This window comes from Budorcas taxicolor, chromosome 12 (assembly GCF_023091745.1).
Source record: "Budorcas taxicolor isolate Tak-1 chromosome 12, Takin1.1, whole genome shotgun sequence".
Lineage (NCBI taxonomy): Eukaryota > Metazoa > Chordata > Mammalia > Artiodactyla > Bovidae > Budorcas > Budorcas taxicolor.
This window is the reverse complement of record NC_068921.1, coordinates 28,386,190-28,411,181: the sequence shown is the minus strand read 5'-3', so window position 1 is coordinate 28,411,181 and position 24,992 is coordinate 28,386,190. Positions and strand designations below refer to the sequence as shown.

The 24,992-nt window shown below is 36.0% G+C and overlaps 1 protein-coding gene across 1 annotated transcript in view; it reads left to right on the top strand.

Moving 5' to 3' along the window:
• PDS5B (PDS5 cohesin associated factor B) overlaps window positions 1–24,992 on the top strand; it is a 115,644-nt gene that overhangs the window by 78,065 nt on the left and 12,587 nt on the right. Inside the window, exons 21-29 of the mRNA XM_052650130.1 lie at window positions 1,133–1,201; window positions 2,842–2,978; window positions 10,980–11,103; window positions 17,021–17,225; window positions 19,524–19,638; window positions 21,333–21,465; window positions 21,786–21,905; window positions 23,139–23,201; window positions 23,769–23,914. Coding sequence (XP_052506090.1) covers window positions 1,133–1,201; window positions 2,842–2,978; window positions 10,980–11,103; window positions 17,021–17,225; window positions 19,524–19,638; window positions 21,333–21,465; window positions 21,786–21,905; window positions 23,139–23,201; window positions 23,769–23,914 — 1,112 coding nt within the window. The remainder of the gene's footprint in view (window positions 1–1,132; window positions 1,202–2,841; window positions 2,979–10,979; window positions 11,104–17,020; window positions 17,226–19,523; window positions 19,639–21,332; window positions 21,466–21,785; window positions 21,906–23,138; window positions 23,202–23,768; window positions 23,915–24,992) is intronic.

Here is a 24,992-nt window from a genome sequence, read left to right as displayed (position 1 = left end):
AATACTTTCAGTTTATCATCTCAGTATAACTCTATGATTGTTCTAAAAAGATGACTTTTTGGAGGGTGTTTTCTGTGTTTTTCTGGAGATGTCAGTCCTCTTGCTGTGTTTTTTTTTTTTTTTTGTTTTCTTTTGCTGTTTATTTTCTGTTTTTTGAAACTTTTCTATAGTTTTGGTTTTGTTTTCTGGGCTTCCCTGGTGCTCAGACGGCAAACAATACACAGTGCAGGAGACCTGGGTTTGATCCCTGGGTCAGGAGGATCCCCTGGAGAAGGGAATGGCCACCCACTCCAGGATACTTGCCTGGAGAATTCCTTGGACAGAGGATCCTGGCCGGCTACAGTCTTTGGGGTCACAAAGAGTTGGACATGACTGACTAACACTTTGACTTTTTTGCTTCCCAGCCCAGCTAACTGGGTAAGAGGGATGGGTGTGGGGTGGGGTGTGTGGGTGTGAGTGTGTGTTGCTTTAAGTAGGAAGATACTAATGTATATTTTCTGTTACTTCAGCTGCAAACCTTTATATTTGTTCCCTGCTCAAGACTTTTTGCAGCTACCTTCCCCCTTGTTTATGAACTGTAGCTGACCATTGAGCAAAATGAAAGTTAAAGCTGCCAACCCTTAGTGTTGTGGAAAAATCTTTTTATAATTTATAGTCAGCTGTCTGTATGTGGTTCCTTGGCCATTTGTGATTCAGTCAAACGTAGATTGTGTATAGTGTATCACTGTAGTATATATTCACTTAAAATTTACATGTTGGTGGACCTGCACAGTTCAAACTTGTCTTATTCAAGGGTCATCTGTATCCTTTTTGGCTCCATTGATTTTTATCCTATTCTTTGCCGACTGCCTTAAATAAATGAAACATTAGTCTTAAAGGGGGTTAAGCAAGGAAGTGTACATAAGTTGTTAAAGTCAGTCCTGTCTCATACCTGCAAAGAACCCACTGGAGCTGGAGGCATAAGGTTCATTTTGGTGCTAGTGAAGACAGGTCTTTCAACCTTTTTGCATAAGTAACAGAAAACATATTCATATATAATGACTGTTGTTGTAGAAGGTAAAGATTTCATTCATTCTCTAAATATTAATTACACATGAGAATTTGTATCTTAAAGTCCTTAATTTTTGTTTAGCTTCCAGGAAAAAAGACAACTAAGCTTTGGGTTCCAGATGAAGAGGTTTCACCTGAAACAATGGTCAAAGTGAGTGATATGCACAGATCTGCTGATTTTAATCTACTTAATATACCCTATTATTATTATATTATAGGTGCTAATGGTTCCTGTTATAAAGATATGGCTATTGAAATAACTCAAGGTTTTATGTTTATTCTGTGACATCCTTTGGGCCATGAGAGTATAGGGCAAAACTGAAAAACCTGAGACTTTGGACAGCTGCACATAATCTAGTTTGGAAAATAAAAAGAGTTTGAAAACTCCTTCCATGTTACTTTTTCTTAGATATCAATATTTTAATGGCAAAAGACAATGCTGGCCTTAAGTACCTTCTCCTTTCAGTAACGATGGTCATCCAGGTTTTAAGATTGTTCAGCAGGGCTTCCCAGGCGGCTCTAGTGGTGAAAAATCAGCCTACCAATGCAAGAGAAAGAATCTGCCTGTCAGTGCAAGAGACAAGGGTTCGATCCCCGGGTCAGGAATATATCCCGCAGGAGGAAACGGCAACCCGTTTCCAGTATTCTTGCCTGGGAAATCCCATGGACAGAGGAGCCTGGCAGGCAACAGCCCATACAGTCACAAAAGAGTTGGCCACAACTGAGCATGCACGCACATCTTTTCCGTGGGATTTGATAAACTTTTTTATTTAAAAAAATTCAACCTGTAATTTCTTGAGTTAGAAGTCATATGTAAAAGATTGCTTATCGCTTCTGTAGGAGTATTACTTCTCTAAAACCGTATGTAGTCTGTAATATACACCTCAGTCTGCTGCCCAAGGTATGAAGGCCAAGAACAAATACATTAAATATTGTTTTACTAATTATACTTTCTTAGAAATAATTTTGTTGTATATTTATGCTTCATACTGTGAACTACTTTTTCACATTATTGCAGTTTCAGATTCTAATACTATTTCTCCAGACCTGTAGGGCAGTCTTTCTTTAGCATCATTGAATGATGCTGGTTTTGAGTTCTAGTATGAACCAGTTTTCTCTGCATTGGTCTCAAGCAGCAGTTTTGTATAGTTGGACAACACTGTGTTAGAAGGCAGGCAGCCTGCACTTAAGTTCATGGTTACGAAGTGACCAAGGAAGAGAATCTGAAGAGTGTAAGCCACATACCACAGTCTAAAACCCATTTAGCTCTGAAGCTTCAGATCTCTAAAAAGTAAGGTAATATGTAAAAAAGAGAAAATGTGTTGCACCCCTTCAGAAAGGGTTGTTCCAAATATTAGAGGCAGTAACAGGTATTAAAGTACTGATATTGATAGTAAGTACTTCATAATTATGAAAAATACAGTACAAATGTAAGGTGGTATAAACTCTTAGAAAAGATGGAATATGAGTTGCATTTGGGAACTTTATGGATTGGGGAAGTTAACATGATTTTACTGTGGATTCTAAAGGGTAGAGTGTTGGAGAAACATTTTTTTAAAAAGCAGGAAGAACCAGTTTTTAGGTAAATCATTTATTTGTCAATTACCAGGAGGTAGAATGTGAGACATTTTTAAAACATTCAAAGTTATCTTCACACATGCAAATAAAAATAATTTTTTCTTTCCTTTTCTTAAAATGCATCTATTAAAAACATTTCTTCATTCTTTTTCAAAGCTAATGTAGAGTTTCTTTGGACAGTAGCAATGTTGTGTCAATTTGTATTTTAAATAGATTCAGGCTATTAAAATGATGGTTCGATGGCTACTTGGAATGAAAAATAATCACAGTAAATCAGGAACTTCTACTTTAAGATTGCTTACAACAATATTGCACAGTGATGGAGACTTGACAGAACAAGGGAAAATTAGGTATGTAATTACAGCTTCAGCATTCTTTGGATTACACAATATGTTAACATCTGATGTAATATTTGAATGATTGTTTCTTTTAAATAAAATACAGATTTGTAGATTCGCATATACTTTTATTGTAATAGGCTTTTGTATAGTGGTTATTTCAAAATGACAGTCCCATGTCTAGTGCAGATTACTGCTGAACGCTTTAAAGTATTTTTAACAGTAGATGTTTACTTTTTTTAATACCTCATATGAAATTGTTAATGTACCAATCAGTAACTGGTGTTTCACATTCTTGTTAATATCTAAATGCAGAAGAACAGACCGAATAGAAAGCAACTTACCTGAATCTGTTTGCAGAAGTATTGTTGTTGTTGTTCAGTTGCTAAGTCGTATTTGACTCTTTGCGACCCCATGGACTCTAGCACACCAGACTCGTCTGTCCTCCGCTGTCTCCTGGAGTTTGCTCAGACTCATGTCCATTTAGTTGGTGATGCTATCTAATCATCTCATCCCCTGCCACCCCCTGCTCCTTTTGACATCAGTCTTTCCCAACATCAGGGTTTTTTCCAATGGAATTGGCTCTCCAGAAGTAAAAATAAATGCATATGTGGAAAATGCACTTGACACAAAGTATTAAAAATACACATCCTTTTTTGTTTGTTTTGTTTGAAAGATGTATAGTCTAGTGATTGAAAACATGAACTCCGGATTCCAGATTCAAATCCTGGGACCACATCTTAGCAGCTTGGTACCTTTCAGCAAGTTACTGTAACTGCTCTGTACCTCAGTTTCTTCAGCTGTAAAACAGAGATGATGATTAATATCTATCTCATCTAGCTATTATGATAATCAAAAAGTTAGTATATTTAATGTATTTAAAACACTGCCCAGCACATAGTAATTTAGGTATATTGATGGTAGTGATTATGTCAGAATTAGCTAAAATTTAGAAGTTCGTCCTCTGTGAAAATACAGGTGCCATTTATACCATCTTATTGGTAGTTAAAAATATGAGAGTAACTTCCCCCACCTTTTATATATATACGTGTGTGTGTGTGTGTGTGTGTGTGTATACACATCTAGCTTAAAGTCTTTAGGACCAAATATAAATGGTAATTGTCAACTGCTTAATACTTTGCTATCTTTGTTTCATTTCTTATGTTTTGCTCATGCAGTACTTTTTGCATAGAATATTAGCATTAACACATTCTTCTCAAACAGATCAAAAAAGAAAATTCTGTAAGGTATTCCACATGTATAACTCATTTATTACCTTTTCAGTAAAATTAGTTGTCTCTACCTTCTACTCTTATAATTTATGTTAGCATCCAAGAGTTACATAATAATTAGAAAAATTTCCTTACTATTGATACGTTTTGTCTCAAATTTACTAATTATATTATTTATGTGCATACTTAGGTCTCATGCCACCTGTTTTATTCATAGTTTTCTTTAACAAAATCACATGTGTTCTTGAATTCTATAAGTGTGTGTGAATTACATTGGATCTGTCTGCAGTTTTAAAAAAAATTTAATGAAGTACAGTTGATTTACAATAGTGTGTCAATTTCTGCTATGCATCAAAGTGATCAAGTTAAATACATACATATATATATATGCCTTTCCATATTCTTTTGCATTGTAGTTTGTCACAGGATATTGAATATAGTTCCCTGTGGTATACAGTAGGATCTTGTTTATCCATCCTATAGCTAAAACTTTGCCTCTGCTAATCCCAAACTCCCAATCCTTTTCTCCTCTACACCTCTGCCCCCTTAGCAACCACATGTCTTTTTTCTATTTCTGGTTTGTTTTTGTTTTGTAGATTTGTGATTTGTGTTACATTTTAAATTCCACATATAAGTCTCATTCTGACTTTGCTTAGTATGATAATCTCTAGTTCCATTCATGTTGCAAATGGCAGAATTTCATCTTTTTGATGGCTAAGTAATATTCCACTGTATACACATACCATATCTTCTTTGTCCATTCATCTGTCGATGGACATTTACGTTGTTTCCATGTCTTGCTGCTGCTAAGTCACTTTAGTCGTGTCCGACCCTGTGACCCCATAGACGGCAGCCCACCATGCTCCCCCGTCCCTGGGACTCTCCAGGCAAGAACACTGGAGTGGGTTGCCATTTCCTTCTCCAGTGCTTGAAAGTGAAGTCACTCAGTCGTGTCCGACCCTCAGCGACCCCATGGACTGCAGCCCTCCAGGCTCCTCCATCCATGGGATTTTCCAGGCAAGAGTACTGGAGCAGGGTGCCATTGCCTTCTCTGGTTTCCATGTCTTAGCTATTGCAAATAGTGAACATAAGGGTGCATTTATCTTTTTAAGGTTAGTTTTGTCTTGGTGTATGTCCAGGAGTGGAATTGCTGGAACTTTGTTTTTAGTTTTTGAAGAACCTCCATATTGTTTTCCATTGTGGCTGCACTGATCTACATTCCTACCAACAGTATAAGAACAGTGTCCTACCGAAAGTGAAGGAACTTTTCTTCACACCTTCTCCAGCATTTGTGGTTTGTATACTTTTTAACGATGACCATTCTGACTGGTGTGAGGTGGTACCTCATTGTGGTTTTGATTTGCATTTCTCTAGTAATTAGGAACGCTGAGCATCTTTCCATGTACTTACTGGTCATCTGTATGTCTCCTTTGGAGAGATGTATATTTAGATCTTCTATTTTTTGATTGGCTTGATTGTTGTTGAGTTTTATGAGCTATTTCTGTATTTTGGAAAAAAAGCTGTTATTTGTCACATCATTTGCAAATATTTTCTGCCTATCCCTAGGTTGTCTTTTCATTTTGTTTGTGGTTTCCTTTGCTGTGCAAAAGCTTGTAAGTTTAATTAGGTCCCATTTGTTTATTTTTGCTTTTATTTCTATTGCCTTGGGAGCCTGACCTATCTATGAACACATTGTGTGATCTATGTCAGAATATTTAGGCTTTCTTCTGTGAGTTTTATGGTGTCGTTTTGTTTTTAAGTCTTTAAGACATTTTGAGTTTATTTTTGTGTATGGTGTGAGAGTGTGTTCTTACTTGATTGACTTACATACAGCTGTCCATCTTTCCCAGCACCACTTGATGAAGAGACTGTCTTTTCCTCATTGAATATTCTTGCTTCCTTTGTCAAAGATTAATTGTTCACAGGTTTGTGGATTTGTTCTGGGCTCTCTATTCTGTTCCATTGATCCATGTGTCTGTTTTTGTGCCAATAACATACTGTTTTGATTATGGGAGCTTTTTTGTATTGTTTGAAGCCTGGAGGACAATGCCTCCTGCTTGTACTTTTCCTCGGGATTGCCTTGGCAATTCTGAGTCTTTTTTGGTTCCATTTACCTTTTAGGGTTATTTGTTTTAATTCTGTGAAAAGTCTCATGGGTAAATTGATAGGTATCGCCTTAAATCTGTTGATTGCTTTGAATAGTATGGCCATTTTAATAACAGTGTTAACTCTTTCAATTCAAGAGCTGGGATGTTTTTCCATTTTCTGAATCATCTTCAGTTTTCTTTATTAATATTTTGTATTTCTCAATATATAAGTCTTTCATTTCCTTGGTCCGATTTATTCCTAAGTATTTTATTTTGGTGGTATAATTTTAAAAGGGATTGTTTGTTTACGCTCGCTTTCCAGTATTTCATTGTTGCTGTAAAGAAATGCAGCCTGTTTCTGTATATTAATCTCATTTCCTTCTACCTTGCTGAGTTCATTTATCAGTTTTAGTAGTTTCTGTGTGGTGTCTTTACAGAGTTTTCCATATTGTATCATCTGCATATAATAATAATTTGTACCTCTTTTCTACCAGTTTGAATACTTTTTATTTCCTTTCCTTCTCTGCTTTAGCTGGGACTTCCAATACTATGTGGAAGTGAAGTGGTGAGAGTGGGCATCCTTGTCTTTTTCCAGAGTATACTGGGAAGGCTTTCAAGTTCTTACTGTTGAATATTATATGCGCTGTGGGTTCATCATAAATAGCTTTTATTATGTTGAGTTATATTCCCTCCATACTCATTTTCATAAGGATTTTGTATAATGAATGAATATTGACTTTTATCAAGTGCTTTTTCTGCATCTATTGACATAATCATGTGGTTTTAATCCTTCCTTTTGTTGATATGGTGTATCACATTGATTGATTTGCATGTGTTGAGCTATCCTTGTGGCCCTGGAGTGAATCTAGCTTGGTCATGGTGTATGACCTTTTTTATGTGTTGTTGAATTCAGGTTGCTGATACTTTAAAAACTTTTGTGTTTATTCATCAAAGATATTGACCTGTAGTTTGCTTTTTTGATGGTGTCTTTGTCTGGTTTTGGTAACTTCATTACCAAACTTTAGGGTGATGGTGACTTCATAGAATGTCTCTGGGAGTGTTTTCTTCCTATTCACTCTTTTGGAAGAGTTTAAGAAGTTCTTTTTTGTATGTTTTATAGAATTCCCCAGTGAAGCCATCTGGTCTTGAAGTTTTGTTTATAGGGAGTGTTTTAGTTTGCTTTTTAAAATTACAGATTCTGTATCATTTCTAGAGATTGGTCTGGTTATCTGTTTTCTTCTTGCTTTTTAGTGGGTTGTATGTTTCTAAAAAGTTGTCCTTTTCTTCTAGGTTCATAGTATTGTTCATAGTAATTCTCTTTCGGTTTCTTTGTATTTCTGCAGTTTGAGTTGTGATTTCTCCTCTTTGATTTCTTATTTTGTTTATTTGGGTGTTTTGTTCTTGGTGAGCCTGGTCAGAGGTTTGTCAATTTTTGTGTGCCGTGTCAAAGAATCAGCTCTTGGTTTTATTGATTTTTTTTTTTTGGTATTGTTTTTAAATCTCTTTTATTTATTTCCTCTGTTTATTATTCCTATCTTTATTATTTCCTTCCGTCTGCTGACTTTAGGTTTGTGGTTTGATGGTTTTCTTTTGTATTATTCTTGTATTCTCTTCTTTTTGATTTTTGTTAATCTGCTTTTACATTTTTGATGTGTGCTTGCCCTGGTTTTCAAATATATTAAACCCGTTTGTATACCTACTTGCTTTAGATTGGTAATCATACAAACTGAAACACATTCTAGGAAAAGACAAATCTGTATTTTCTTACTCTCCTCTCCCACATTTTATAATTTTGTTGTCCTTTTACATCCTCATAGTGACACTTTTGCTGTTCATTTTGGTAATCATTGCTTTCACAGTAATTTTGTTCTTTTAAAGAATTTGTGTACTTATTTCAGTGATTTACTTTCCAATTGTGATTTTCTCTTTCTTATAGATTCTTACATGTTTTCTACTTAGAGAGGACCTTTCAATATTTCCTTTAAGATAGGTTTAGTATTGTATTCTTTAAGTTATTGTTTGTCTGAGAAATTCTTTATTTCTCCTTCTATTCTAAAGGATAGTCTTGCTGGCTATAGTATCCTGGGTTGCAGATTTTTCACTTTTGGACTTTGAATATATCTTATCTTGCTACTCCCTTCTGGCCTACAGTGTTTCTGTAGAGAAATGAGCTGATAGCCTTTTGGGGGTTCCCTTGTAGTTAACTCTTGTTCTCTTGTTGCCTTTAAAAATCCTCTTTAACATTATTATAATGTGTCTTGGTATAAGTCTCTTTGGATTTATCTTGTTAAGGGTACTTTGTGCTTCTATTTGGATATCTATTCCTTTCTTTAGGCCTGGTAAGTTTTCATCATAATTTCTTCAAGAACATGTTCATTCCCCTTTCTCTTTTTTTCTTCCAGAATCCCCATCATGCATAGATTTGGATGCTTCATATTATCCCATAGGTCTCTTATATTGCCTTTTTTTAGGGGGTGGTTGTCTGCTGATCTCCTTGGGTAATTTCCATTTTTCTGTCTTCCAGATCACTTATTCCTTCTGCTGTCTATAGCCTTTAGTTCAGCTTTGGTCTCTTCTAATGAATTCTATGTTTTTTCCTTGGCCCCTGCTTATAGTTTCCAATTGCTTTTCACAGTAATCTGCATCTCTATCAGTGGCCTTTCTTAATTCCTGTAGTATTTTCATTCATTTTCTCCATTTTGAATTCAGTGTCTGTTAGACTGAAGAAATGTTTCATTGTTCTTTCAGGGGAATTCTGTCTTTTAATAGGGAGTGCTTTTTCTGCTTCGTTATTTTACTTTTATTTCTTTTGCCCTGTGAGTCTAGAGCAGTTGTTTGCTGTGGTCTTTGAGGGCTGTTTTTTCTGTGGGGAATGACCCTGTGTAGCCTGTGTAAGTTTAATATGTTTTGGTGTGAGGGCTGTTTTTTAGTATGAAGGCCTGCAGCCTGTTCCCTCCGTGTATGCTGGCCAGTATCCCCTTGATAGGAGCTGTGACAGATGTTGCAGTGATCAGAGCCTGCACAGGATAGTGACTGGGCCTCCTCTTTGGTCTTTGGTTGTCATTGCCCTGTTGGGGCAGGATCTGCTCCCAAGTTGCTGGGAGTAGAAGCCCCCGATCTGTTTCTGGTCTGTAGTGCAAGGGTGGTAGGGTTGGAAGCCCCCAGCAGAAGAGCCACTGAGTATTGCTCCCCTGGAGCTGTGTGCCTGTGAGTGTGCTCTGTTGCATCACCTTCACCTTTTGTGTGAGCTCACAAAGAGCACTGTTGCTGGCACTGCCTTTGCCTTACCTTAAGCATGGATATGCTGGCAGTTGCTCTTGGTGTCTCTCAGGAGTTGTTTTCACAAGGTCACCAGTGCAGATACACTGAAGTCAGGTCCCAAGACTATAGTAGTTGCATACCTGGACCCGCTGTGGGAGCTATGGAGGCACTGCAGACCCTAGCCTAGCCCAGTCCCCGAGTGTACGTGCCTGCAAAGCCCACAGCTGCTAAGGCCAGACCTCTCCCACCTGTGGGAGCTCTCATTGGGTCTGCGTTCTCAAACTAGTCTTCAAAAACATTGTTGTAATGGACAGAGAAGCTTGGCAAGCTGCATTCCGTGGGGTCACAGAGTCAGACATGACTGAGTGTGCATGTGTGTGCGCGTGCACACACACACACAGAGTATTTTAATTAGTTACTTTTTAAATTTTACTAAATAAATTCCAACAAGGAGTTCAGAGTTTCCTTAGCAGTGGTTGAGTGATTTATCTTATAATAACTACTTGGAATATTGCTAGTGATGAACTGAAAATATCTCTGCAACCTGTAACTTCAGAACCTTATTAATGTTGGCATACAGTCAGGAAATATTTTTACATAATTGTTAGATAAAGAAAGAGCCTTAAACCAACTAGATCTTTAGATCTTGGAAGATTAAGATTTGTCTCTTTTGCATCCTGGAAGATTAATTAAGATTTACCTCTTTTACATCCCTCTCAGTATGGTGTATTTTTGTATGTATAGCAAATAATAATGTTTTACTGTGGAGCTACATAGGGAGTCCTAATTAAGGAGTTACAACTTCCCTCCTTACAATATTTCAGTGAATCAGTAATTCATCTGATATGTCTCTGTATTAGGAAGGATTATTTAAATATATTTACTAGTCAAGAATTTCCTAATTGCTGAAGTACATCTCATTTTACAACAGATTTTCTTCCCTTAAAAAGAGGCTCTTGATATTTCAAAATTGAATACTAGCTAAAAATAGTAATTTTTTAAATCTACTGTACCTGCTTTTATGTTAACTTCTTTTGTACTTAACACCATAGTTTTAGTTGAATGATCAGTAAGTTTTGACATTTTGTGCCTAATACATAAGTAAACACATATCCCCCAAAAAATCCATAGTGGAAGACTTGAGACCTAACAACTGAACATACAGATAGATTTGTCCTAGGCTTGGCTGAAAGCTTTCTGTGTAGAACAAGAAAATTCAATGACTAGCTTAGACTTGTGTTCAAGAGAAGAATTTTGTACTATTGGACACCATCTTCCAAGCATAATATAGTGGTCAGTATCACTGAAATGTTTTCTGCCCTTTTTTTTTAATTGGCCAGAGGAATTTTTATATAATTAGATATACAAAGTAGGAATGTTCTTGTGCAGATGTTTAGAAATCTAATTCATATTCTTTCTTGCTTATTTTTCAGTAAACCAGATATGTCACGCCTGCGACTTGCTGCTGGGAGCGCAATTGTGAAGCTGGCCCAGGAGCCCTGTTACCATGAGATTATCACGTTAGAACAGTATCAGCTGTGTGCTCTAGCTATCAATGTAAGGAAAATGGTTGGTTGTACAGAACATGATTCTTTGTGTTCTTTGACTTTTAGTACTTGTGGTACTCCAGTATTTAAAACATCTGTTTATTATGATTTTAGTTTTGGTTCAGATACTTGACTAGGCAATATGAGAAATGAGATTTTTGCAAAGCCCATGATTTTCTGGTTTACTATTCCCTCTTTAATTTTGGAAATAACCTTATATTGCCATAAAATGAGAATTGTTTAAAAATAGCATATTAAATTTCTTAGGAAACAACATATGTAATTAATTTTTCAAATTGGTAGTACTTGCAGTCTATCAATTTATTGGCTTCTTGGTCTGATATTTCTTAGGGTATTAGTGGTATTGGTTGTTAAGTAGAAATTTTTTTTAAAAATTAGGGCAAGTATTGATGTTAAGAGAGATGGACTTTGTTTGGAACTTGCTGTGTATAGTAAGTTTGTGCAGATCATTAGTTAAATGTCCACTCTGTCCAGAGAACATCCGTGCTTGTTAAATTCTAGAGACTTTCTTTTCTAGCATACTGTATGTGTTACTATCTCAGTCACCAAATTCCCAATGTGAAAGTTCAAATTACCTAAGTTTAAAGGTTGTTTCAGAATTCTGTTGACTGTGAAACATGTAGTCATTGTAAAACGTTAATTATTAGCACATTCTCACAACTTACAAATATGGGATTACCCTATTGTAAACAAAGCTTTTTCCTAATTTTGTTGTTCCTTTCAACCACAGGCTTGTCTCTGCTCTCTTATCCTCTCTTAAGTGCTCACATTTTAGCATTTGCTTTCACTGTTTTCCAAAAATGATCTAACTAAGTCCCCCAGTCCAATGATCTTAATCTTTATTTTACATGTCCTTTTGGCATTATTTGACACAACTCATTGCACCTTTATTTTTGAAATACTTTTTTTTTTGGCTTTTGTCTCCTGATTTTTGTCATACTTCACAACTACATTTTCTGGCCCTTCTCAAGTTTCTGGACCCACTTCCAACACCAAACAGAACTTTCAAACTTTTATTTTCTGAGAGTGTAAGACTGAATCTCTCCCAAATCTACTCTTTCCTGACACACAGAGAACCTCAGGAAACATGAAGTAAAGGTGAATGGCTTTCTTAGACCTAAAAGCATGATTTATATTTGACTATTTGCTTGTGTGTGTACCTTGTCTCAAAAGTACAGATAATTCTGTCCTTTGATATCTATTACATCTTTTTTATTCATACCTTCTTAACCTTAACCATTCTGATTGCTTTACCCATTGTTAGCTGTTATCTGTGCTGTTGGGAGACTTCTCTATGGTGGGTTAAATTTTCCTATCAAGTTCTGGTCATGTTATTCCCCTGTTCAGAAATATTTATGGGCTTGTACGCATAAGAAAGAAAAATTGCATATATTTTACCTTGCCATTCAAGCCCTTCTAATATTTGGACCCACATATAAATTTAAAAATTCTGTTTAGCACACCACCCTTTACCTATGTTTATTTCAGTGAAGCTGAACATTTTTTTTTCTTTTATGTACCTGTAGTTTGCCTCCCTCTAATTTTATTTTCACCCTCTTCATTTCTACATACCCAAATCCAACCCTTTTTGCAAATCAAGGCTCAAACACAATCTTCTCCACAAAACTAGCTCTTATTCTTACGACAGATCTCCTTTGGATCCCCCTACAGATTTTATCTACAGTCCTGATACATACTTGCTTTGTGCTTAGTTACATGCCTATGGTTTATTTGTATTTACTTGAGTTGTGCTCGTTAAAGGCAATGTTGTATCTCAGTGGCCTTTGTCATGTATTTGAATAGAAAGTAAATCTGGAGGAATAAAAATTCAATAATACAAATCTTGAAAGCAAAAGTAGCCCAGTTGTGTCCAACGCTTTGCAACCCCATGGACTATACAAGCCCATGGAATTGTCCAGGCCAGAATACTGGAGTGGGTAGCCTTTCCTTTCTCCAGGAGATCTTCCCAACCTAGGGATCAAACCCAGGTCTCCCTCATTGCAGGCAGGCATATTCTTTACCAGCTGAGCCACCAGGGAAGCCCTTGAAAATCAATCAGTCATGTCTGATTCTTTGCGACCCCATGGACTATACAGTCCATGGAATTCTCCAGGCCAATCTAGGTATTTTAGAATGTGAATACACTTCATGAAAATGTACTGTGTACTTCTATGTGCTATGCATTGTTCTAGGTTCTTCAGATACAAAGGTGAGTCATGGCTATAGCCCTTAAGATAACCTCTTAGGAGAACAGAAAATATAAGTGCTGTTAATACAGTGCAATACACACAATAATTGAACTATTTACAAGATACTACAAATAACTCTGAGAATAGTTTACACTTAAAAAGTATACTTCACTGTACAGCAGAATTAACACAAAAGTTTATTTAATAGGCAGACTAAAATGAATTTCTTAGTAGTGAATAAAAGCTTCGATTGGAACTTTATTTCAGAAAAATATTTGGTAGTATTAGATACCATCTTCCTTATGTTGAACCAATTACTGGTTATAACCGTAAACATGAAAGTATCAAGTATCTGCTTTTTTGAGAGTGTATTTTTCCTGATAAAAATTGTATCACTCTATCCTCTGCTTCACATGTTTTTATAACCCAGTCAAAGTGTAAATCTTTACTTCTATTTTTAATAGCCTTTGTTGTTCAGTTGCTCAGTTGTCTCTGACTCTGTGACCCCATGGACTGCAGCACGCCAGGCTTCTCTGTCCTTCACTGTCTCCTGGAGCTTACCCAAACTCCTATTTATTGAGTCAGTGATGCCATCCAACCATCTTGTCCTCTGTCATCCACTTCTCCTCCTGCCTTCAATCTTTCCCAGCATCAGGGTCTTTTCCAATGAGTTGGCTCTTCATATCAGTGGCCAAAGTACTGGAGTTTCAGCTTCAGTATCAGTCCTTCTAGTGAATATTCAGGGTTGATTTCCTTTAGGATTGACTGGTTTAATAACCTAGTCGAAAGGATAAATCTGTTCTTTACTTCATATTATTTTTTATAAACTAGTGAAAAGGGTAAATCTTTGCAAAAACCAGAGCAAACATTGGAAGACTTCCTCATTTCCCAGGAGCACATCTTTTAAATCTTTATTTAGGTGATTCTCTTTTTCTGTACCCATTGTATCATCATTCTTGTCAATTTTCTCATCTTTTGTTGTTAAATATGTTAATTGCCTTGCATATGATTTGACAGTTTTTTCCTAACATTATCTTAATGACCTTTTGAAACTCTCCTACCTTTGCTGTGATTCACAGTTGACATTGTAATTAATTTGCATCGTATTATTAGATTGTCAGTGATTACTGAAAGAATGACAAAAACATGGCCTTGGAAATGTATCTAAGTAGTGTGGAGGGATATTTGAGTGTTCTTCAGTATTTTGTTGTTTGTTTGCTTGCTTTATTGAGGTATATTTGATTTACAGTATTGTGTTAGTTTTAGGTATGACGAGCATAGTGATGCCGCTTGCTTCTGCAGGTTATGTTCCACTATAGCTTATTATTATTAGATAATAGTATTGAGTGAAAGTGAGAGTTGCTCAGTCCTTTCTGTCTCTCTGCAACCCCATAGACAGTAGCCCCCCAGACTCCTCTGTCCATGGCATTCTCCAGGCAAGAATACTGGCATGGGTAACCATTCTCTTCTCCAGTATAATATTGACTAGTTTGTATCTATAATATAGTCTTGAGAATAGCGTGTTCATTTGTGAATATATTTGTGATATTTTGACTTCTACTTATATTGTTTGCTTGTAATTGGATATTTTCGTAATGAATAATTGGATACTGAAAATTCTTCTCCCTATAGGGGTGATAATGAAGAAGGGGTGATATAAGTTTAACTTTGTTTTGTGGAATATAAGGATAGGTAATAGACAGTAGTTCTGTCTATTAATTACTATTTTTTTTAAATTGAAGTATAGTTGATTTATAGCATTGTGTTAATTTCTGCTATATAGCAAAGTAATTCAGTAATGTGTATACACACACACACACACACACATTCTTTATATTCTTCTCCATTATGGTTTATCACAGAATACTGAATCTAGTTCCCTGTGCTATCCAGTAGAACCTTGTTGTCCATTCTGTGTATAATGCTTTGCATCTGCTAACCTGAAACTACCATTTCATCCCTCCCCCACTCTACCTTCCCCCGTGGCAACCAACCATAAGTCTGTTCTGTGTGTCTGTTCTGCTTTGTAGATAGGTTCATTTGTGTCTTATTTTAGATTCCACGTATAAGTGATAGTATCTGTCTTTCTGACCTGCCTACTTCACTTAGTATGATAACCCACAGGTCCATTCCTGTTGCTGCAGAATGGCAGTATTTCGTTCATTTTATGGCTGAGTTGTATTGTCATTCATCTGTGGATGGGCCTTTATGTTGCTTCCAGGTTGTAGCTGTCATAACCGGCACTGCTGTGAACGGGGTGGTGCAGGTCTCTTTCTGAACTATGGTTTTGCTGATTATGTGCCCACGAGTGGGATTACTGGGTTGTATGGCAACTCTACTTTCAGTTTTTTGAGGAACCTCCATACTATTCTCCATAGTAGCTGCACTTGACTACTTTTTTTAAAAGTGGTTGTTTCGTATTGTAATAAACTGAAGTTTAAAGTAAATGAAAGAAGATGCACAAAATAAAGATTTAAAGATAAGGGCAAGATGTTGCAACCTGGGTTTTGAAGAAAAGCGAAATTAGCATTCTAGATAGAAGAAATAAACATAAAGTTGCAATAATATGAAACACACCACACATTATGTTCATTGATGGAGTATAATAATGAAAGTCTTTGTATATCTCATATATGGCTCAAAAGTCATATTGAGCTTTTCCCTATAGTTTAGAAAAAATTCTCATAATCTGTAGCAGACACTGTGTTAGGTTTTGAGGCACAAAGAGGAGTAAAATCACAGTGCTTGGCTTCAAGAAACAGCACTGCATAAGACAGATAAACCAGTCCTTTTCATACCGTGTACTAAATATTAGGCTGGAGATTTGCACAGAGTACCAGCAGAGCACAGTACTAGATATGCACAGAGGGTTCAGGATAAAGATTTACACAGTGATTTCTAGAAGATATGGGAGCTGTCCTTTTTTTTTTTTTAACTTTATTTTACTTTACAATACTGTATTGGCTTTGCCATACATCAACATGATTCCGCCACAGGTGTACACGTGTTCCCAATCCTGAACCCCCCTCCCACCTCCCTCCCCATACCATCATATAAGAAACGAATTGCCAGTCTAGGTTCGATGCAAGATACAGGATGCTTGGGGCTGGTGCACTGGGATGACCCAGAGAGATGGTATGGGAGCTGTCCTTGAAGATGAGGACGGGTTAGCTACTAGAGTGGAGGTGGGTGGTTTAGGAGAGCGAGTAGTGTGAGAAAAGCAGGCACAGTGATGAGCAGTTCATTTATAGAACTAAGAGGAACGTGATGTTGCTGAAATGGATTAGTAACTCCTGCCTTTGGAGTTGTGTGTTTTAATCTGAACACTTTCTTTAAATGATAGAACTAAATATATAAATTGGACAGAGTTTTATCTTGCTCAGTAAATGAAAAAGGTAAATAAGAGATAGTATTCAGACTTGTTTTTACATATCTCATTTAAGTTAAGGTGGACTAATATTTACTAGTTTTTATCTATTTTAAGAGTACATTCAATGTGTTCTCACACAGGTAGCTGGTAGTCATTTTAAGGTCCAAGTTATCACTCTGGCTTCCATATTAACTTGTCACATCTCAGTCCTGTGAACTGGAGCACTGGTTGTGGGTACACATGCTATGTTTATTCTTCTGATTACCTGATATAGTGGATTTCCTATCCAAAGTTGTTACTTCCTCTTTGATACCATGTAGGTAACATGGAATAATTATGTCTTCCAGGATGAATGCTATCAAGTAAGACAAGTATTTGCTCAGAAACTTCACAAAGGCCTTTCTCGATTACGGCTTCCACTTGAGTATATGGCAATTTGTGCACTTTGTGCAAAAGACCCTGTAAAAGAAAGAAGAGCTCATGCCAGGCAGTGTCTGGTAAAAAATATCAATGTGAGACGGGAGTATCTGAAACAACATGCAGCTGTTAGCGGTAAGCTTGTGTGAAAATGAAGAGTGTACTTTCCCATCTTGCCAGTTTCAGTTTTGTGGAACACAAAATGACGTTACTGTTGTTTATTATATTCTAATCAGCCCTCATTAAGTAAGTTGTTATTACTGTTTTTCAGTAGCAACTTTTCCTCATAAAAGGTCATTTTTAAAATACAAATGCATGGGTATTTAAATATCAACCCATAGTTCTTTATGCAACTGACTAAAAGACCAAGGGGAAAAAGCAGGAACTTTGGAGGTAAATGAAACAGTAAGAGGTACATTTATAAAGATTGTCTAAGTACTCTTACTTTAAAAAAGTCCAGGTCTCTAAACTATATTGGTTGTCCTCACCTGTAGCTGACATTAATATCAGGGTCCTGTGTGCCTTTTGAAAATCTGCTCACATCACTCCGTCCACACTATTAGTGTTTGTGTCCCTGACTTCTATGACTTGATCAACAGCATTAAAGCCATCCAGTTATGCAAGTCAGAAGTCACAGGCATTCCTCATGCCTTCTTTTTTCCTCTCATTGGTCACTAAATCCTCTTAATTCTTCTTTGGGTGTCTTCGCTGTTTCTTCCCAACTCCCCTTCCTGCTGTATTTCATTTGGATTATCATATCTACTCCTAACTAACTCCCTGTTGTAAATGTTCCCCTGCCTCAAGTCGAGCCACACCACTGTCAAAATTATCTTCCTAAAACAGATCAGCTCACATCATTTCCTTGCTTGAAACCTTGGTTGGCTCCTTTCTGCTCAGAGGATCAAGTAGAAGCTCATTAGCATGACCCTTTGCAGTTAACTCTCAGCCTGAGTTTTAAACTTTCTCTCTAGCTACTCCTGAATGTAAATTCTTTGCTCCTTGTACTCTGGATTATTTGAATTTGTCTAGCCAGCTTTTTTTTCTCTGTTGTCAACTGTTTGGAAATTTTGCCTCCCCCTTCTGGCCGAACAAATAAACAAAACCAAGGAGAGAAGTTTGCCCCTTTTGAATCCTTACAGTTTTGAGACCCTCTTTCTTTCTTTCTTTCTTTCTTTCTTTCTCTTCCTACTTCGCCTTGAGGGTTCTGGAGTTAAATCTCACCTCTGCCATTTACTGGTTGTATTTGGGCAGGTTGTTTATGCAGTCTGAGCCTTAGTTTCCTTTTTGTAAGATTGGTATAGTTTTACTTGTATCTTATGGTGGTTATGATTAAAAAGTTATATATATATAAAGCACCTGGCATAATGCATGGTCCAAAGAAGTACTCAGAATTTATTAGCTGTTCTTATTTTAGGGTACTATTCATGGTGAAGTGGGGCTTCTGTCCTGGTCCTGCCTGTGCTCACTGTGAGGTCTTTGTCTAGTCTTTTGTGTGTGTGTGTGTCTAGTCCTACACATCTTTATATTTAAAATAGTAAGCCCTACTAAAATAGTAGGTCTGGAAAAGAATAAGCACTCACTACATGTTTGATAGACTTTAATTCAAATTTCACTGAATTTTGAACCTTGTTACTTTTTTCTTCTGTACCTACCTTGAAATGAATATTACACACAAGCTTATTCCCTTTGAGTTCAGTGATAGGAATAAAGAAAATTTGGTGCCTTGTTGACACATACATTATTTTACTCTAGACTGAACATCTGATTTAAAATTACAAGAGTAGGAAATATAAAAAGAATTGCTCAGAGTATGAATCTTGGTCTTTTGGGCAACCTTTATTAAAACTAGTTAGGATTTCCATTTCTATGTGTAATGGACTGTACTGATCTCAGTTAAGAAATTAAAACATTTGAATTTAAACTGAAAAGATACTTCATTGTTATTTAAAATGCCCTAGAAACAATGTTCTTTTCTATCAGTTTTTATGTTGTAAATTATATTAAATAGTATCAACCTTTACTTCCTATTTTTGTGCCATACTGACTGAAGGATTTACTAGTTGTTTTCCTTTTGCACAGCAACTTACAAGGGAGTGTTGAACCTAGAGTTACTAATAAGAAGACAAATAGATTTTATGTTCCTTAGTCTTGAGTATAATTTGGGTCACTTTGTCTCATATCTGTTGAAAATTGAAATATTCATCTTTGTAGGCTCAGCACAGGGTGCATTTAGTAGGCATATCAGTATTGGCCATGATGGATAACCGAATAAACTTTATGATGTACCTCAGCACTGGACCTTTCAGTGTATTTTTCTTCCAGTGATATTGTGGTATATTATTGGGATGCAAGAAATAGAGTATCAGAGAGAGAAAGAGAATGAATAAGATTTGGTTTTCTAATCTAGATGTTTTTGTTTTATTTCTTTTTCAGAAAAATTATTGTCTCTTCTACCTGAGTATGTTGTTCCATATACAATTCACCTTTTGGCGCATGACCCAGATTATGTCAAAGTACAGGATATTGAACAACTTAAAGACGTTAAAGAGTAAGACTTTTTCCATCCCATTTGCATATTTTCTGAAGTTTTTTCCCCTTTCCTGCTGATAATGGAATCTCAGTTATAATTAGTGTTTTAAATTTATTTCATTTCTTATTTGTTCTCTTTTTTTTCCCCTACCATCTCTTCATATTTCATTTCTTATATAATTCCCAAAACAACTTAGCATAATTACTGTATTACTGTCCTGTTTCTCTACCAGTCTGGCATTTCTTTTCTATTGAAGTTATCCATTAAAGAGTTTGCTTTGTAATTCTTATCTTTTCCTACTTTCTTCTGAAGCACTGTATAGATTTTTATGTGGAGTGAATTAACACTCTTATTCACATGGTAAGCATATTTCCTTTGCAGTTCCTGTCTTTCTCCATAAGGAAGAAAGATAGTCTAATTTAATAATGGGCCAAGTTGATAACCAGGGTACTGTTCCCATACTTCACTGTTGATTCTCTGACTAAATTAGGCTTATAACAGTTGTAGTTCTTTAAAAGATTCTTGTTGAGATGCCAGAAGAATATACCTGCCAGGGTGTGGGATGGGGGAATATAATGGTATTTACAGAAGTCTTTGTAAGACTTCCTTAAATAGAGATGAGATCCTATTTCTGTTATAGTAAAGGGTGACCTCTGTGGTTTTGAATAAATTAATTTCTTATGCTTTTAGCTTCTTATTAAAGGAAAATAACTCTTGGTTTCTTGATTCATAGAAATATTTTACAGTTAAGTATTTGTGGTGTTTCAAGAGAATAAAATTAAATTACTGGTAATTTTCTCATGACAAGAGAAAAGGCTTTTGCCCTCTTTTTGCCATAGTTTCTAGTTTTAAAAAATAAGCAATTAGTTTTCCCAAATGAATTCTGTGTTAGTATGATTATACTAAGGAAAACTTTTCCCCATTCCTCTTTCTCAGAACACTTTTTTTTTTTTTAAATGATAAAATATTCCTTGAAACTTACTAAATAAATATTTGGGGCTGTATTTATAAATGGTCTAGTACAGCCCTGAGTGATCTCCTTTCTCTCAGAGAAAAGAAACTGTAACCTATGCCTGCGGTCTCAGAGGTTACTTTTTTTCCCTTCCAGAAGGATGCCTTGTTTCACATTTCCCTCTTCTCCCATTTTCTCCTCTGTACGATCACTCTGTCCCATTCTGTATGCGTAATACAGAGACAAAGGACTTTCATTTTTTTCTTGCATAGAATTTAATATAATTACCCTGAAACTGAGATACTGAAACTTGTTTTTTCCCTTAAGTATGTAAAGTTGTCAGCCCTGACTTTTCCCTCAATTTATTGATGAAGACTCTCACGATTGTTCGTGTTTCCTAAAGACTGCAGTCAGAACCACAGTCAATCTTAGCACATGAGAGTCTTCACTTTATGACCCAGTTACTGCTTCAGGCAGCCCTCCATCCCTGCCACAGCACAGGATTAAGATCATTGCTTTATTTCTACCATTTCTGTTTCTTTTTAACTTTTCTGTCTACCTAGGAAAATTAGTGAGACTTTGAGAAAGGATGTTATGAACTCATACCTACCTTGCTGATACGTTGTAATATGTATGTGACATACTTTTTTTCTCTATTGATTTTTAGCTGTTTCTTTTTAATTTTTTCTGCTCTTGGAGTTCATTATATTTAGAATTATATCTGTATTTAATAGTGAATTTTTTTCTTGGTATTTTTTAGGTGTCTTTGGTTTGTTCTGGAAATACTAATGGCTAAAAATGAAAATAATAGTCATGCGTTTATCAGAAAGATGGTAGAAAATATTAAACAAACAAAAGATGCCCAAGGACCAGATGATGCAAAAATGAATGAAGTATGTAATTCTTTGTAAATAGTTATGATTCTGTATCGACTTTAAGCATTTGAGCATAGGGTATAAGACTTCTGTAGACAGCATCAGTCTTTTCTACTAGTAGTAAATAGTAGTATTCGTGTTAATATAGAATCAGTAGAGAATGGTAGTAATGCTGTTACTAGTAAACTAATTACAATAATAGAATAAGTATATTAACTTACACTGTTGTCCTGAAAACTACGTACTAAATGCATGTTCTGGAATTACTCCTAATTCACAGATTCTAGTTTGCCAACTTAAGTACCTGATTTTTTCTTTTTGTTTAATACCCATTGCAGAAACTGTATACTGTATGTGATGTTGCCATGAATATCATCATGTCAAAAAGCACCACATATAGTTTGGAATCTCCTAAAGACCCAGTACTGCCAGCTCGTTTTTTCACCCAGCCTGACAAGGTAGTTACTTTAGGATTTATTTGTGTAAGTTGAAATAAAATGTATTGTCACCGCTAGGTTGTGGGAAGATCAGGAAGAGTCAGTGTCAAGAGTTGAGCCACTACTTATGTCATGGGGAAGGGTCGCCGTGAATCTTAACCATGTTCAAGATCAGAATATGGGCCAAGCTGGAAGACACAAATAGGTTCAGAAATGAGTTAAAATGATACAGAATTTTTATTGTTTTCTGAGTTTTATGCTAGTGTTAAGAGCACTGGCAAAAATGTGATCAAAGCTGGTAAATTGCCGAGTTAATGGCCATTGATTCAAAACGGGAAGGAGAATGCTGATACAGTCTGAAATTATAAGCCCTTGAAATTTTAACTGGTGTGAAAGAATCAGAGAACTGACATTGGAGCATGCTTAATACCTGGGAAGCATTACAGGGATCTTCCCAAACCACTCTCAGAAAACTCAAGTGTAGTATTAATCTAAAAAAGGTATTTTTAAGAATCTTTTGGAGGTTTATAGTCTACCTAAGTGAGAGGAGAACAGTCATTACCCTTTTTTTTTTTTTAAAGCAGAATACCAGTTAATATCTTAACCCCAGTGTATAGAGATTGAAACAGGCCTTGTAGGTTCACCTAAAAAGGGACTGTCTGCATTTAGGCATTCACTTTTTTGTGATTAAGATAAAAAGAGTATATATATGTGGTCTCTTCCCTGGAGAGTATTATTGTATAACCGTGTTTTTGTTCAGGTCCTCTTACAGCTCTAGCATATTAGAGCTCAAAAATGTTGTGTTAGTACGAGAGTTAGTACAAGGTTAGTTTTAGCTATTACAGCATTTAAAATCAGTGACTGAAATTTTGTGTTTCAACTGATTTTTAGTTTCAATAAGTATGTATTTTATAATGCACTTTAAAACAAAAGGAAAGTGAAAGTAAAGGAAAGTGAAGTCACTCAGCCATGTCTGACTCTTTGTGACCCCATGGACTGTAGTCTGCCAGGCTCCTCTGTCCATGGGATTTTCCAGGCAATAGTACTGGAGTGGATTGCCATTCCTTCTCCAGTGGATCTTCCCGACCCAGGGATGGAACCCAGGTCTCCCGCATTGTAGACAGACGCTTTACCGTCTGAGCCACCAGGGAAGTCCAAAAGCTGCTCTGATTTAAGCTTTGTTGACTTTTGAATTGCTTTGTAGATACAGTGTTTCAGAAGTCATTGACTGTGTCTTTTTTCCCTTGCTTCCAGAACTTCAGTAACACCAAAAATTATCTGCCTCCAGAAATGAAATCATTTTTCACTCCTGGAAAAGTATGTTTTGAAAATTGTTTTAATTTTTATGTGGTAGTTTATTTTAGTGTGACTGTTGATATAATTATATTATTTTGTATTTCTTTTAAATTGGTATATCAAAAGAAAATACAAATATTCAGTATCTTCCATTTAGTAAGAAAAAGTTATTTTTACTATATAGATATAGGTTGAGATATAGAAAATATTTTTTAGCTTATGGTAAAACCCTGGATATCTTCTTTCTTAAATTTCTCATTCTGTAGTATTAAAGTAAAAAGACATGTCCTTCCTTAGCAAGAGTCTGATTGTCAGTTTTCACTATTGACTATACATTTTTTGTGTTCTCACTTTCTGTGTAAGCCTTCTTACTGTAGATAACTTAGAAACTTAACTGTTATTCTGTTAATACAGTTTTTTATTTATTCAAGTGATACTCAGTTTATAATTCTTATTTTGCTTAAGGATAGGCTGGCTTTTCATGATTTATATATGGAAATACTTTGGCAGGTGTTATTTGTGATTCTTTACATCTAAATTTCTTTTGGCTTTTATCAAATAGAAAGAGATATGCATTTTTCATTTCAGCCCAAAACAACCAATGTTCTAGGAGCTGTTAATAAGCCGCTTTCATCAGCAGGCAAACAATCTCAGACAAAATCATCACGAATGGAAACTGTAAGCAATGCAAGCAGCAGCTCAAATCCAAGCTCTCCTGGAAGAATAAAAGGGAGGTAAGTACACAAGAAATACCATGCTTTACATTAAGGACTCCACCAAGGCTATGCGATCTAAAATAACATCTTCTACCTTCAATGTCAGTGAATGAAAGTCAGTGCATATCTGTACATTCCTATTTTAACACTGATAGCCATTTACAGGGTAAATGTATTTGCTTACTCACTTAGATGGGTACTCCATATCCTTTCATATTTTAGCTTCCCGGGGCAATCTGTTGTTAGACGTAAGCTGGTTTCCAAACTTAATGTCCAGTGAATGTAAACTTTTAAATTACAGCTCATCTATACAGTGGAATACATAGTCCTTTAAAAAATGACATATGAGCTCATATGAAGAGTTTCCACAATACGTGATTGAGTGGAAAAGACAAGAAAAGAACAGTGTAGAGTATTTTTGGGTTTTAGGAAGAATTTGTATTTACATGTACTTGTACATGCATCAAAAGTTTTAGGAAGAATACCCAACATCTTCGTAGCATATACAGTAATCCAGTGAAGGAGGGAGATGCTCTGATGTGGTTTTGAATTTCTTTTACTGAGCAAGTATATAACTTTTTTGTTTTAAAAAAGTTTAAAAATGTGCTTTCAAATTGTGCTGTGTACTTTCAATTTTTTATTTTCCAAAGAAAAAAGGAAAATAATTTACAGTTTAACTAGTTTTAGCATTCTTGTTTTGTTGTTGTTTAGTTTCTGAGTTGTGTTGTTTTTTGTTCACCAGGACTCTTTCTAAGGGAATGGGCTAGGTGTGTGTGAGAGATCGCTTTGGTTGGAGAGTGGGGATTAGAGAATAATGGTCAGGGATGAAGTTGAGAGGTAGCCAGATTATGTTTGGCCCTTGTGGATAATGTAAAGAATTTGGTTTGACTTTTAAGTAAAACTGGAAGATGTAGTAGAGTCTAGTGATCTAATTTGTGCTTTTAGAAGATTACCTAGGTTACTGATGGAGAATAGAGGAGCTGCTGCTGCTGCTAAGTCACTTCAGTCGTGTCTGACTCTGTGCGACCCCATAGATGGCAGCCCACCAGGCTCCGCCATCCCTGGGACTCTCCCGGCAAGAACACTGCAGTGGGTT